The 14,030-nt window shown below is 37.4% G+C and overlaps 1 protein-coding gene across 9 annotated transcripts in view; it reads right to left on the reverse strand.

Moving 5' to 3' along the window:
- Positions 1-14,030, reverse strand: part of DGKI (diacylglycerol kinase iota) — a 470,612-nt gene that overhangs the window by 61,163 nt on the left and 395,419 nt on the right. For all 9 annotated transcript variants that reach the window (XM_063708791.1, XM_055347199.2, XM_031013291.3 and 6 more), the window contains one exon: positions 5,875-5,900. In XM_063708791.1, the coding sequence (XP_063564861.1) occupies positions 5,875-5,900 (26 nt within the window). The remainder of the gene's footprint in view (positions 1-5,874; positions 5,901-14,030) is intronic.

The following is a 14,030-nucleotide window of genomic DNA, read 5'->3' on the forward strand; positions in this document are numbered from 1 at the left end:
AATACATTAAAAAGTTCATAAATCATTAAGAAGAACACAACCAACCAGGTGGGGAAAAGTGAGTAAAAGAAATAAAAAGACCTTTCATAGAAGAGTAAACACAAATGGCCCATAAGTATATGAAAAGATGTTTGATCTCATGTGTAATCATTGACTACAAATTAAAATCACATTGAGATGCCATTTCATACTTTCACAAGACTAGCAAACATTTTTAAATTAGTTAATATCAAGTGTTGGTTAGGATGTAGATCAACGGGAACTCTTATCCACTGAAGTTGGGAGTGTATATTAAAATGATCACTCTGGAAAACAACGTGTTATAATGCTATAAGTTAAATATGTGTATAATCTACCACCTAACTTAAGCTATTCCCAGGTTTAAGCACATGGATAACAGGAAGAGTTACAAAAAAGAGAATGTTCATAGTAATATTGTTTGCAATAGCAAAACAAAAACAAACCCCCAAGAAACCTGTTATTTATGTAAATATTCATTAGCAGATTGGATATATAAATTGGTATATACTCATACAATAGAGTAGTATACAACATGAACTATTGATGAAATGCATATGGCACTCATCCATAAGGATGAATCACAAAAATTATTCTTTTGAACAAAAGAAACAAATAACAACATGATTCAATTTGTACAAATTCAAAATACATAAAACTATATATACACACACATATACACACATATAGGAATACATATATGAGTTATATATCCACATATACATTCATATGTAAGATATGCATATATGTAGTAAAACAAGAAGAAACAAGGACATGATTAACAAAAAGGCAGAATAGTAGTTATTTCTGAAGGAGAGGGAAGGGGACATAATTAGGAAAGCAAATGACATGAAGCTCCCAAATTCCTACAAATGTTTTACTTCTTAGTCTGAGGGCCAAGTACACAGTAGTTCGTTTTGCTTATTATTTAAACTGAGCAGATAACATTTTATATATTTTATGAATAGTATCTATTTCAGTAATATACATGAAAGAAAAGTGAATTGATGAGGTACAGCCATTGATGCCTCAAAGAGTTTGGGCCACGCCACAGTGTGTTTCACTGCATAACTGTATTAATCCATTCTCATGTTGCTAATAAAGACATACTCAAGACTGCATAATTTATAAAGGAAAGAGGTTTAATGGACTCACAGTTCCATATGGCTGGGGAGGCCTCACAATCATGGCGGAAGACGAAGGAAGAACAAAGGGATGTCTTACATAGTGGCAGGCAAGAGAGAGCTTGTGCAGGGGAACTCCCTTTACAAAACCATCAGATCTCATGAGACTTATTCACTATCACAAAAACGGTATGGGGGAAACTGCCCCATGATTCAATTATCTCTACCTGGCCCCATCCTTGACACATGGGGATTATTACAATTCAAGGTGAGATTTAGGTGGGGACACAGCCAAACCATACCAGTAACCTACTGCCAAGTACAGCCGTCTCCAAGCCTGACAGTGGATTCATTATTGAACACTTTACACTAGTGATTGTGGTTGTGACAATTTTATTTCCAAATAGCCATTACTGCAATTCATGTCCACTATGTTACTGTTGCAACAAAAAAGCTGCCCTAGAATGTGACGGCCATAGTTGACAACAGGTCTAAGAGGTAGGACAGGAGAGGGATGCCTGCCTCAGATGTTCCAGTGGGGCATGCAGCAGATTGTTGGCACTTTCTTTGAGAAGCCACTAATGCCTTTTATTTTGTAAATGAACAGACATTAGTTGGAAGATGACCTGCCCTGAGTGTGCTGGCACAGGTAGCAGCAGTAAGTGCAGCAGCGGTAAGCGCAGCATTCCAAGGAGCCTGTAAAATAAGCAGGCTAAGGTGACAGAAAGGAAGATGAGTTCTCAGAGCCAGGGAAGCAGCCTGGGCCCAGGAGATGGCTCCAGGAGCAATTTAAATGATGAAGTGCTAGGTATTCAATACAGAGGAAACGCAGAGGACAGCGCAATCAATCACTGCCAAGCTTATCTTCTGACAAGGAGTAAGGCCCCAGCTTCCAGATGTAACATTAAAACTTAATGTTTCCACTGGGGTTTAGCATGGCAGGTTTCCCTGAAACTTCAGTTTCACTCAGTTAACTAATTATGAGAAAATGTGACATTGGTATTTACTTTTTCTGCAGGGACAAATCATTACCAGCAGGAGGGAGAAGTTGTTATTTTTGTTCTGCTCTGTTTTGTCATTAAAAAGAAATTAACTTACACAGTAGTAAATATACTCTTGTTAGAGGAGGGAAGAATTATCTCCATAGTTCTATCCATTCAATCATGTCTTTGGTTTTCCAGGGACATGGCCGATAAAAGAGAGTTAAGAGTTTGGTTGTTAGAATTGGGTCTGAAAATTAACTCTCTCCCCTACTAGCTATGTGACCTTAAGCAAGTTATTTAAGCACTCTGAGCCTGCTTTTGCAGCTGTGAAACTGGGGGTGATACATCGACTACAGAGTGTTATTTGTGAAAGATGAAAGGACATAAGGCAGTTGGAGCATGCGAGCACAGTGCTTCTGCATAATAAGCACTCAATACAATTTAGCCTTTATTCTTAGTGACCCTGATGCGCTATTATATAAATATAGAAACAGTTTATGTGTCATTTAGACCTTGTGTTGCCAATTCTATATGACCACACATCTAATCATCAACTGAGCCTTTACTCTGGCACTATAAGCTAAATGGTGTATTAAACATTTTACTCCTCCTCACCCTGATGTAATAAAAGGTTTCCAGAGAAAATTTAATGATAATGAAAAAAACGGTTATTCTCTCCCGTCCTCTTGAAACTTTTCAAGGGCGGAACATAATCCCGAGCAAACATCACAGATAAACTTGTGCTTCCTCTTCTACTGCCTGGATGCTAGTGAATAATACTATGTTTGGGGTGCTTTTAACAAATCAGAAAGTGGGCCGGGCACGGTGGCTCATGCCTGTAATCCCAACACTTTGGGAGGCTGAGGTGGGCGAATCAAGAGGTCAGGAGATTGAGACCATCCTGGCTAACATGGTGAAACCCCATCTCTACTAAGAAATACAAAAAATTAGCCGGGCATGGTGGCGGCCGCCTGTAGTCCCAGCTACTTGGGAGGCTGAGGCAGGAGAATGGTGTGAACCCGGGAAGCAGAGCTTGCAGTGAGCCAAGATCGTGCCACTGCACTCCAGCCTGGGTGACAGAGTGAGACTCCGTCTCAAAAAAAAAAAAAAAAAAAAAATCAGAAAGTGATTTCACAAATGATTTCTCAATTGAACTTGCTACAATCCCATGAGGTACGCAGTTTATGATTAGCCCCATTTTACAGACAAGGAAAAGAAAACAAACAAGATAAGGTAAAGGACAAAGCCACTGTATTTAAGCTTTCTATGCAAGAGTACCATGGGAATGAAAAATACCAGGGTTATTGGACGTTGCAAAATTAGATTTTTCCAAGAATAAGTTCTTGTCTTAGAGCCAAAGTGACTAGTTATTACAGAGGGAGGACTATTTGAGGAAAGCAAACAAAATAGAAAATCAAGAGACGTAAGGTTTTATATTCCAATTTCACAATCCATGTGTCCAACATGCCTTAGATTTTCTACCAATAAATTTGAGAAAGACAAATTGCTACTTCTCACCTCTCCTACAAGTGTGTTGCAATGCCATTATTGTGTACAAATAATATGTAAGATTGATGCTATAACATTCAAGAGGTTTTATACTAGCCATAGTACACATGAGCTCTTAAAAATGTATAAAAAGAAGGAAATATATTTTGAGTGGTGGATAGAAAATTCTAGTAATAAAGAAAAAAGCTTTTTTTCAAGAATATATGGGCTAGAAAATGATGAACAATTACATAAGATTAGGTAAATCATCACTATAATTTTGCATTATGTACTTGAACTATTTTTGGAAGTCACAGAAACAAACTAAGAGGTATGAACATGTAAGAAATTTTTTGAAGCCATGAAATTATAATGGCCCTCTAATTTCAATAATGTTTCTTCAACTAATCACATATAAGGTTCTTAAAATAATCAATTCTGAAGTGCTCTTAATCTTCCAAGCAAGTCTTTCTGGCAGTAGTCACCCTTTAGGACTTCAAAGGACCCTGACATATGCCCCCTATTATTTCATAACCACTTAAGAAGTCCTAGTGGATTATCAAATTATAATTCACAAGTTTCCCTCACCCACCATTTTTGTCTGAATGGGGAATAAATTCTCAAAGACAGGAAGGCAAAGACAACCAAAAGTCATTAAAGGGAATCCTAGTTCAAAATAAAAACCAAACACAAGCTTCTACTTTATAATGTGAACATGGAAGCCCAAGGGCCTATATAAATGGGCAAACCCCTAGTAATACCAACAGCAATCAGCAAAATAGCACATAATACCAGGTTACCATTAGGTGGTCAATTGCCTGATCCTGACTTAATGGGCCTGAACATAATTTTCCCTATGATTCTTCATAGCGAATAACACAACTTCATTCCAGTACTAAGTCAGATTTCACAATGTGGCAGTAGAAGAGGCCAGCCTAAAACTCCTTCTCCCTTTTCTTAATTCATTCATTTAATAAACACTTTTTCCTTGTTTGCTCTTCGTTGGAAACTATATCAAAGAACTCATAGTCTAATAGGAACAACAGGTAAATAAAGCATGAAATTTGTGCATTAAGGCCTAGAATGTAGAAAAATATTAGGCACAATGATAAGCAGATCAGCAAGCCCTCACAGAGGATGAGGTGAGGTGCATAGAAACCATCTATATGGCAAAAGAAGTAGCCTCCTGTCAGAGAGAACAGTATGGAGAAAAGCAGGGAGATGCAGAAAAGATGGTGAGCTCCAGAAATTTGATGTAGAATTAGATGTATTGTCACATGGCTGGAAAACAGATCATGAGTAGGAGAAGGGAAAAGATGGTAAACGAAGCAATAAGCAGTGGAGGAAGACAAAGATTCCATCATTTAGTGCTTACTAGTCCATGTTAAAATACAATATTGAAAAGCTGAACACAATTATTGGTCGGCTGGAAAGATTTCATTCCAGAGGCAATAGGAGTAGATTTTTACTATGGAACAATCATTTTGGTGCTAGCCTGGTATACAGTATACTAGGAAAAGAAATCTAGAGGTATGGATACCAATTATGAGAGAATTTCCAAAGTCCAAGTAAGATACAAAGGGTCCCCAAACCAAAGTTCCATATAGCATATTTGTAAAACATAACTACATAGCATAACTGATCATTGTAGCCACTTAACACTTTTGTGACTGATTGGATAAATGAACAACTCCAAAGGTGAGATGGAACAAAATGAGATATTTTCTCTTTTGAGTGAATTAGCTGTCTCTTAAAATGCAAACAATTCATCTCAACTGGGTAACAACAAATACCACTGACTGCTTGCCTTCCTTTCAGATTTAGAGTGCTCTTCGCAAATGAGTGATTGGAACATGATCCCAATGTCCATTCTGGAAGGGACTGTAGGGAATATCTACCACAAACTACCACAAAAATTTTTATCATTTTAAGGATAAAAATCTGAGTCATAAAAAGCACAGGACTAGCCCAAAACCACAAAACCACAAAAAGTTTCTGCTGATGGGACTGAAATCAGGCAGAATAAATTAAGGCTTCACAATATTTGTCAACCAGACGGGTTGGAACAGATTTGAAAGAGATCAAATTCAGCTAGGGTGATTTAAGTTTTTAAAAGTGTTTGACATTTCACATTCAAAAACCACAAAGCCAACATCTTAGAGACATTTGCTTAAACAATTATTTGCTCTGACAATGAACTGCAAAGACCAGGGGTCAAGTTTCAACCCTGAATTGGTATAAATAAGACAGATGATTCTTACCATGATCTTCTGAAGAGACTGGTGACCTAAAAGGAAATAATAAGCATGATCAATATTTTATATGATAATTATAATGATAATCAAGAATAATTTCATAGTAATTTTACCCTCAAATTGAATTAAATGGAAAGTCAATATAGTAGACAGTGTAATTAATGTGTTGATTGCATGGTATATTTCAATCAACAATTCCCAACTCTTACCTGGATTGGTTGGATGTTACAGGTTACTAAAATATCAGTCTATGCATGGTGTCCTAGGACCGCAACAAACTTAGCTAAGTCTAGATTTACCACACAAAAAAAGAGAACTCATAGAAATGTAGTATAGATGAAATCCTGTGATGTGTATTGCCCAAGGACATGGCTCCAGCCAGGGATATAAAAAAAGCATTAGATTGGATGTCTGTAGATACAAAGAGATCTACTTGAACAGTATAAATTGAGACAGAGGTAAAAGAAATAGCATGCACCCTTGTCATTACCAGTTTTTGTTTTCACTCTTCGTGGAATTTAATGTTTGAGTGAGCTGACCCTCTATTCGCTGCATTATGTCTCAGAACCCGGGAGAAACAGCATGAGGCCAGAAGGCAATCACTGAGGTTCCTCAGAACTTTATCAACAACTTTTGCAAACTATATGTGAGTTCTGCTCTAATTACGGTAATCAGATCTCAAATGAAAAATCACATCAACCCTAAAAGGCTTGCTTCCCCCCAGCTGACTACTAGTTGAAATACTTTGAGTAGTATAGACCTAAGTTTGGAGATGAATTCACCTCCAGCTTGAAGACTACGGCTTTGACTCACACTTATTCTTTTCTGAGGAGAAAGAGGGAGACATATAACATTATATTCAGAGTTGCTGAAATTTTCAAGGGAAAGACAAGACATCACATACTTCCCCTATTTTGAAGAAGTCCTCTTCTCTGAATGATTGGCTCACTCAAGTCCATAGCAGGGAAATGGCCAAAGATAAACTCAGGAGTTTGGCAATAGAGCTGCCAATTACTATAACTAATATTTATGAGACATGAAGATAAACCTCAGGGCAAGAATCATTCAGTCAATACAAAAATGGTTGAAAATAATTTTTAGCTACTTTGGGATGCTTGATATGACTTTATCTACTGGTTAGTAAGATTATTGTTTATTATGTGAGTGAACAGTAAAGAATAAAGACACAGTGGTAAAGGAGAAAAGGCCTTGAACCTCAGTGAGTGGCAAAGTATCAATTTATTTCAACTGTGCAAATCTCTTAAAGTAGACTTTTTCATGAAAACTACAGAGTCCCAAGATTTGGTGGAAAGAAAATTGGCTTCTGGGAGATGGACATGGGGGTGGTGAGCGGAAACCTGTCACAATCCCTAGTCAACACTGCCCGAGAAGCACCATTTGGCCTCCCTGGGTAGGGCGGATTTATCCTACCACTGGATTCCGTTATTTTTTATCATCCACATACCAGCCTTTCTCACTGGGTTGTAACCCCCTTGAAAACTAAGGCTGTATCTTATTTAGAACAGATGAGCCCTTAATTAAAATGTGTTGAATTGAATTAATCTCAGTTCCATCACACTGATATTCAGACTGACACATTCTGGAGCTTCCCAAAAAGTCATCATGTTACTGTCAAACCATCCTTAAGACAAGCTTGCCTGCTCCTAGGCCAGCTGCAAGGAAAAGTCCTAGAGACTTGAAAGTGCCTGAAGCTCCAATTGGTTATAATGTGGACACTCTCAGAGCCAAAGGACATCAAAAGCACCCAGAAACACAGGCACCCATATTCTGCCTCCATTATTATTAAAAATAAAGTTGGGGAGGGGAGTATTGAATGAGAGGTGAAATGAAATTAGAAGCTGAATCTAAAAAAGAACCTATATTTTAAATAAGATGAGCTAATTTCTTCAGGTGCTTAGGTCATACTAGAATCAGCCACAAGGAAATATCTTTCCTCCTGGTGTTTGCTGATGAGAAGTAAGTGAAAACGTGTCTTGGATTGTTTGCAATTAATTTGTCACAGAGCTACAGGAACAAAGTAAAATTCATGCCAAAGGACAACTAAATGTCTCAAGTGGAGAGCTTGTGAAGCAAGGTCTTTGCTGGCTTTCTGCAAAAGCAAAGCCCTGATATTAAATCTGAAAAATTCCAGATGGCTCCGTTAGAGTCCCAAGGGGATGCATTCTGCAGTATGTCCAGGCAGTGGATCAAATATCAATTTCAGAGTGTTTTGTGAAAATTAGTCATGTTGAGTTTCCATGTTGAATGTCTCCCATATGCCTGGCTTTGTGGAATTTTAAGACATATGGAGTATTTCCATCCTCACTCAGTATTTCACCTTTCATTGCAACAAGTTACTGCACTGCACTACTGAGACATGCACATCATCCATTATTGCTGGAAATTGGCATACAAAGTTAGCTCATGTGTGGATCACCTGAGGTCAGGATTTTGAGACCAGCCTGGCCAACATGGTGAAACCCCGTCTCTACTGAAAATACAAAAAGTAGCTGGGCATGGTGGTGGGTGCCTGTAATCCCAGCTACTCAGGAGACTGAGGCAGGAGAATCACTTGAACCTGGGAGGCAGAGGTTGCAGTGAGCCGAGACCGCGCCATTGCACTCCAGCCTGGGTGACAAGAGTAAAACTCTGTCTCAAAAAAGAAAGAAAGAGAGAGAGAGAGGAAGGGGAAAGAAGTTAGCTCAGGAGAGAAGAAATATTCTGAAATCAGCAATATAAGTAGTTATTTTAACAACAGAGATTCAATCCCAGAAACAGATAATTATCTTAAACCTGACAACTGAGGCATGCAGGAAAGCCCTCTGGTTATTCTTTTCACCACACCTGAAAGACATGTGGTTGTATCCCAGACTGTTTATTTTTCCTCCATGTATACTTTATCTTGGAGCAAGCATCTGCCCTTATAGGGTAAACTATTACTAGCATTCTTATAGCTGTCCTCTTCACTTCTTTCCTGATCATGAGTCCTTTAGCTACAGAATATTCATATTTGTTTCTGCTTTGTTTTTATTTATTTTGGTACTTTTTACATTTTATTTTGCTTAAATGCAGCAAAATAATACAAAACAAAAATTCAAGCCATGCATTTAAAAATATTTCTCCTACTGAGCCTAAATCATTATTATCCAGGTTTGACTCTCTCCATTTATGTTGATTCAATTTATTACTTGAGACCCTATTATTACCAGGCCATGTGCCAAGGGAAGGAAACACAAAGAACAATTTCAGGGAACTCATAATCTAGTGAAAAAGAAAAATATGTAAATAAATGATTATAATGATCAAAATATATATGAGGCAAAGAGGTAGCACAGAGGACAGGGAGATTGATTCAGTATGAAAAGTGTGAAAGAAGGCTTAGAAAAACAAGAATCATCTGAACTTGGCTTTGAAGAATAAAGAGGAGCTTATTAGGTAAGTTAGGAAGGAGAAGAACTCCAGGCAGAATAGCAATAGGCATGTGAAAAGGAGTACAGATATGAAATTGCATAGAATCCTACCAGATATACAAGTAACTCAGTATTGCTAGAATGTAAAGGAATAACAAAAGCAAGGACTTGAGAAATAAGTGGCAAGGGCCATTTCATACATGGCGTGTGGGGCCCCGGTGAAGTGCTTGCAATTTACCTTCTATGCTAAATGGAGCAAGCTTGTGAGGCAGAGAAGTCACACATTCTGGAATGAGCAGGCAGTGGAGAGTGAACCATAAAAGAACAGGAAGACAAATTAAAAGGCAGAGGTCAAGTTAAAGACTGTGACTGAAAAACTTCCATGTTAGTAACACAGAAAAAAAATTCCTCTGCCCTTCAATTTTTTTGAAACCCATGGAAAATGACAGGGAGGATGAGAAATGGTAAAGGAAATACCCTCTTTGATTAGACTAGGTATTTATAAGCCCAAACCATCATACATGAAGAAAAGCTACCAAGTACAGTAAAAATAGAGCTAAGTTTTAGGGAAACAGATAATTTTGATTTTAGTCAGCTAAAGAGATATAAACTATTTTATACACAACAAAACCTATGGCAGAAAGCCTTCCACTTTGAGCCAGGGTGTTCTGCTAGCCAGAAGTAGACCCAAACCTAGAAGAGGATGCTGCTAAGCAAAAGTTTGAAAATAACAAAGTCAAACATAAGAGCAGCACACCAAATCACCAAGACCAATCATCCATCCCAAACTAGAAGCTCAAAAAAAAAAAAAAAAAAACCTCACCCAACGCAAACATTACAAGTAATAATGGAAAAGAACCAGCATGACATCTATGCAAAAATACCAGAGGAGAACACAAAACATAGGCAAAGAACACACTAAAAAGATGATAGCATAAAGCAGATAAAAATGATTAATAAATCTTCGTGTAATTTAGAAATGGAGGGAAGGAAGGAGGGAAGGAGAGAGGGAGGGAGGGAAGGAGAGAGGGAGGGAGGGAAGGAGTGAGGGAGGGAGGGAAGGAGTGAGGGAGGGAGGGAAGGGGAAGGGAAGAAGGGAGGGAGAGAAGGAGGAGGGAGGGAAGGAAGGAAGGAAGGGAGGAAGGGAAGGAGGAAGGGAGGGAGGAAGGGAGAGAGGGAAGGAAGGGAGGTAGGGGTAAATACAGCAATTGTGAAATGTAAACTTAAAGAAGAAAAATGGTCAAGAAATAGTTATAGGGAGGCAAAAAGAGCAAAAGTCTGCCCAGAGTCTTTGAACTAGTTGTTATTAAAGAAACTTGTGGCTTTTTCCACTGTGGTACCACTGCACTGGGAAAAAAGATTAAGAGAAGATAAATAATAATTAAAAATCTATTAAGATATGAAACATTGATGAAAGAAATTGAAAAAGATACAAATAAATGGAAAGACATCTCTTTCTCATGAATTAAAATAATTAATATTGCTAAAATGTTCATATTTTAAGCAATCTAGAGATTCTACGTAATTCCTATCAAAATACCAAAGACATTCTTCACAGATTAGTAGAAACAATCCTAAAATGTGTATGAAACCACAAAAGACCCTGAATAGCCAAAGCAATCTACAGCAAAAGAACAAAGCTGGAGCCATCACACTACCTAACCTCAAAATATTTGACAAAGCTATAGTAACCAAATCAGCATGACACTGGCATAAAAACAGACAAATAGAACAATGGAACAGGATAGAGAGCCGGAAAACAAATCTACATGTTTATAGCCAACTGATTTTCAACAAAAGCTCCAAGAATACATAATAAGGAAAGGACAGTCTTTTCAATAAATAGTGTTGGGAAAAGCAGATATCTAAATGCAGAAGAATATAATTAGACTCTTACTGCACACCATGTGCAAAAATCAACTCAAAGTGGATTAAAGACTTAAATATAAGTCCCCAAACATGAAACTGCTAGAAGAAAACAGAAAAGCTCCATGACATCGGTCTGGGCAATGATTATTTTGGACATGACCTCAAAAGTATAGGCAACAAAAGCAAAAATAGAGAAATGGGATTACCTCAAATTCAAAAGCTTCTACACAGCAAAGGAAACAATCACCAGAGCAAAGAAACAACCTACATAATATGAAGTTTCCTCAAAAAACAAAACAAAAATAGAACTACCATATGATTCAGCAATCATAAGGTAAATATTAAAAGTAAGTATTAAAAGAATGTGAAACCAGCATGCTGAAAAGATAGCTGCATTCCCACATTTATTACAGCACAATTACCAATAGCCAAGATATGGAATCAACCTAAGTGTCCATCGACGTACAAATGGATAAAGAAAATGTGGTATATATACACAATGAAATACTAGTCAGCCATAAAAAAAGGAAATCCTGTCATTTGCAACAACATCAATGAACCTGAAGGATATTATGTTAAGCTAAATAAGCCAGGTAGAGAAAGACAAATACTGCATGTCTCACTCATGTGGAATCTAAAATGTTGATTTCACAGAAGTAGAGAGTAGAATGGAGGTTACCAGAGGCTGGGGCATTTGGGGGTGAGGGAGATGGGAGACATGCTCATCAAAGTAGACAAAGTTACAGTTAGATAGGAAGAATAAGTTCAGGAGATTTATTGTATAGCATGCTGACTATAGTTAAGGATGATACACCGCATTCTTAAAAAATGCTAAGAGAGTAGATGCTAAGTGCTCTCACAATAAAATTTATAACTATGCATGGTAATGCATACGTTAATTAGCTACATAATTAATGGTTACATATATTTCACAACATCATGTTGTATATAATACATAATAATTTTATGTCAATTTTAAAATTATTTTTAAAGAACTAGAATAATAGCTGGGCATGGTGGCTCACCCCTGTAATCCCAGCACTTTGGGAGGCCAAGGCGGGCAGATCACCTGAGATCAGGAGTTTGCCACCAGCCTGGCCAACATGGTGAAACCCTGTCTCTATTTAAAAAAATACAAAAATTAGCCGGGCGTGGTGGCACGCGCCTGTAATCCCAGCTACTTGGGAGGCTAAGGCAGGAGAATCACTTGAACCCAGGAGGCAGAGGTTGCAGTGAGCCAAGATTGCACCATTGCACTCCTGCCTGGACAACAAGAGCGAAACTCTGTCTCGAAAAAATAAAAAATTAAAATAATATATAGTTACATATTTTTAATTATATACATATCTTTATATATATACATATATATATTTTTCATTCGGATTTACTCTTCCATGAATCTTGATCTGAATATTTGCTGGTGAAAGTACCCTTCCCAATATTAACCCTGCTTATGAGAATATCCATATTGTCTCTAAAATAAAGACAACTTTTCAAACTAGGATACACAGAGAAACTTGGAAAAAAGGGAAGCTCTTGGAAAACAAAATGCTATTTTAGATAGAATATTATGTAATTTAACTGGTAAAAATTAAAATATTTTCATACTGAAACCAGCACAGTCATATTATGCATCCAAAAGCAAAAGTCCCTTGAATTTTTAAAGTCACCAACTTCGAAAACAAACAAACAAACAAAAAACAAAACAAGACAAAACAGATATCTGTGTTTGAGGCAGTCAGCTTCAGACAAGTCTCCAGGTTCCCAAGGAAGTAAGTTTGTTCCTCTGGAACGGGGTGTTGTCATGGCAGTCGGAATATATGAAATTACCCAACTAAACACAGCTATAATATCTTGGAATGAATCATTTTATTAGATTAATACATAGAGATATCACAAATCGGGGAACAAGACATTCAGCACATATTGGCTAGTGGCTGCTGCATTATAGACAGCACTCTATCTAAACTCAAGCATCTCTAAGAAACTCAAAGATACTTTTTTTAGATTGCCTTCAATCCACAAATTTTCCTCCAAAGCCTTTTATCTTTCTAGTAGATCGATTACAAGGCTTAAGGGCACTGAAAAATGTGCCCAGTTTTCTACCAGCAAAAGAGCAATACATAAAAGCAAATGAGTATTATATTTGGGAAGGCAAAGGACTTTATAAAGTATTGCACCTCTTACGATGTTTTATCGTTTTTAGTCAATAAACCTGGAAATGAAATAACGGGTGTCACAACTATTTCAGTCTTTATATCTGGTATAATATACTTTACAATAGGTTTCAGATATGTGCATTTTCTTGGTAAGCTCCATGAAATGATCAAAACTTACAAGCTGATCCTAACACAATATCCTTTTCATTTGAATAACACTGTCCAGTTTTCTTTCTATTTTTTTAGACTCTATGCATATTTTGCTTTATTTATTTTTTTTTCATCATCTCATGGCTTTAATTTAAAAGCACTCGTGGCCTTCCTACTTGGCCCTTCCTCAGAATGGCTACATCATTTCCTTCTTTGGAGATAGGATGTCAATAGATTATCCATTAGTCTTTCCTAAAGAACAGAGGATAGATTAGATAAATATTGGGGATGCCTCTGCATGGGACTCTTACTTTCTGTAAAGAAACATCTACAAATGAATGTCTATCTCTATTCCCAGTGTCCCCAACACATATACCTTCTACTCAGCACTGCTAAACCATCACCTGGTGGGGAGTTGGCCAAGGGATGGGGCCACCACATAGAGATGGGCTTAAGATAAACATGCAGGACAGGTGTGACAGCAGAGTTTAAATAGGCACAAGAGCATAGATTCATATTCTGAAAACACTCAGCAGTGGGATTCCCCAGGACCACAGACTGTGGATGGAGTAGA

The sequence above is a fragment of the Gorilla gorilla genome, chromosome 6 (genome assembly GCF_029281585.2).
Source record: "Gorilla gorilla gorilla isolate KB3781 chromosome 6, NHGRI_mGorGor1-v2.1_pri, whole genome shotgun sequence".
NCBI classification, from domain to species: Eukaryota; Metazoa; Chordata; class Mammalia; order Primates; family Hominidae; genus Gorilla; species Gorilla gorilla.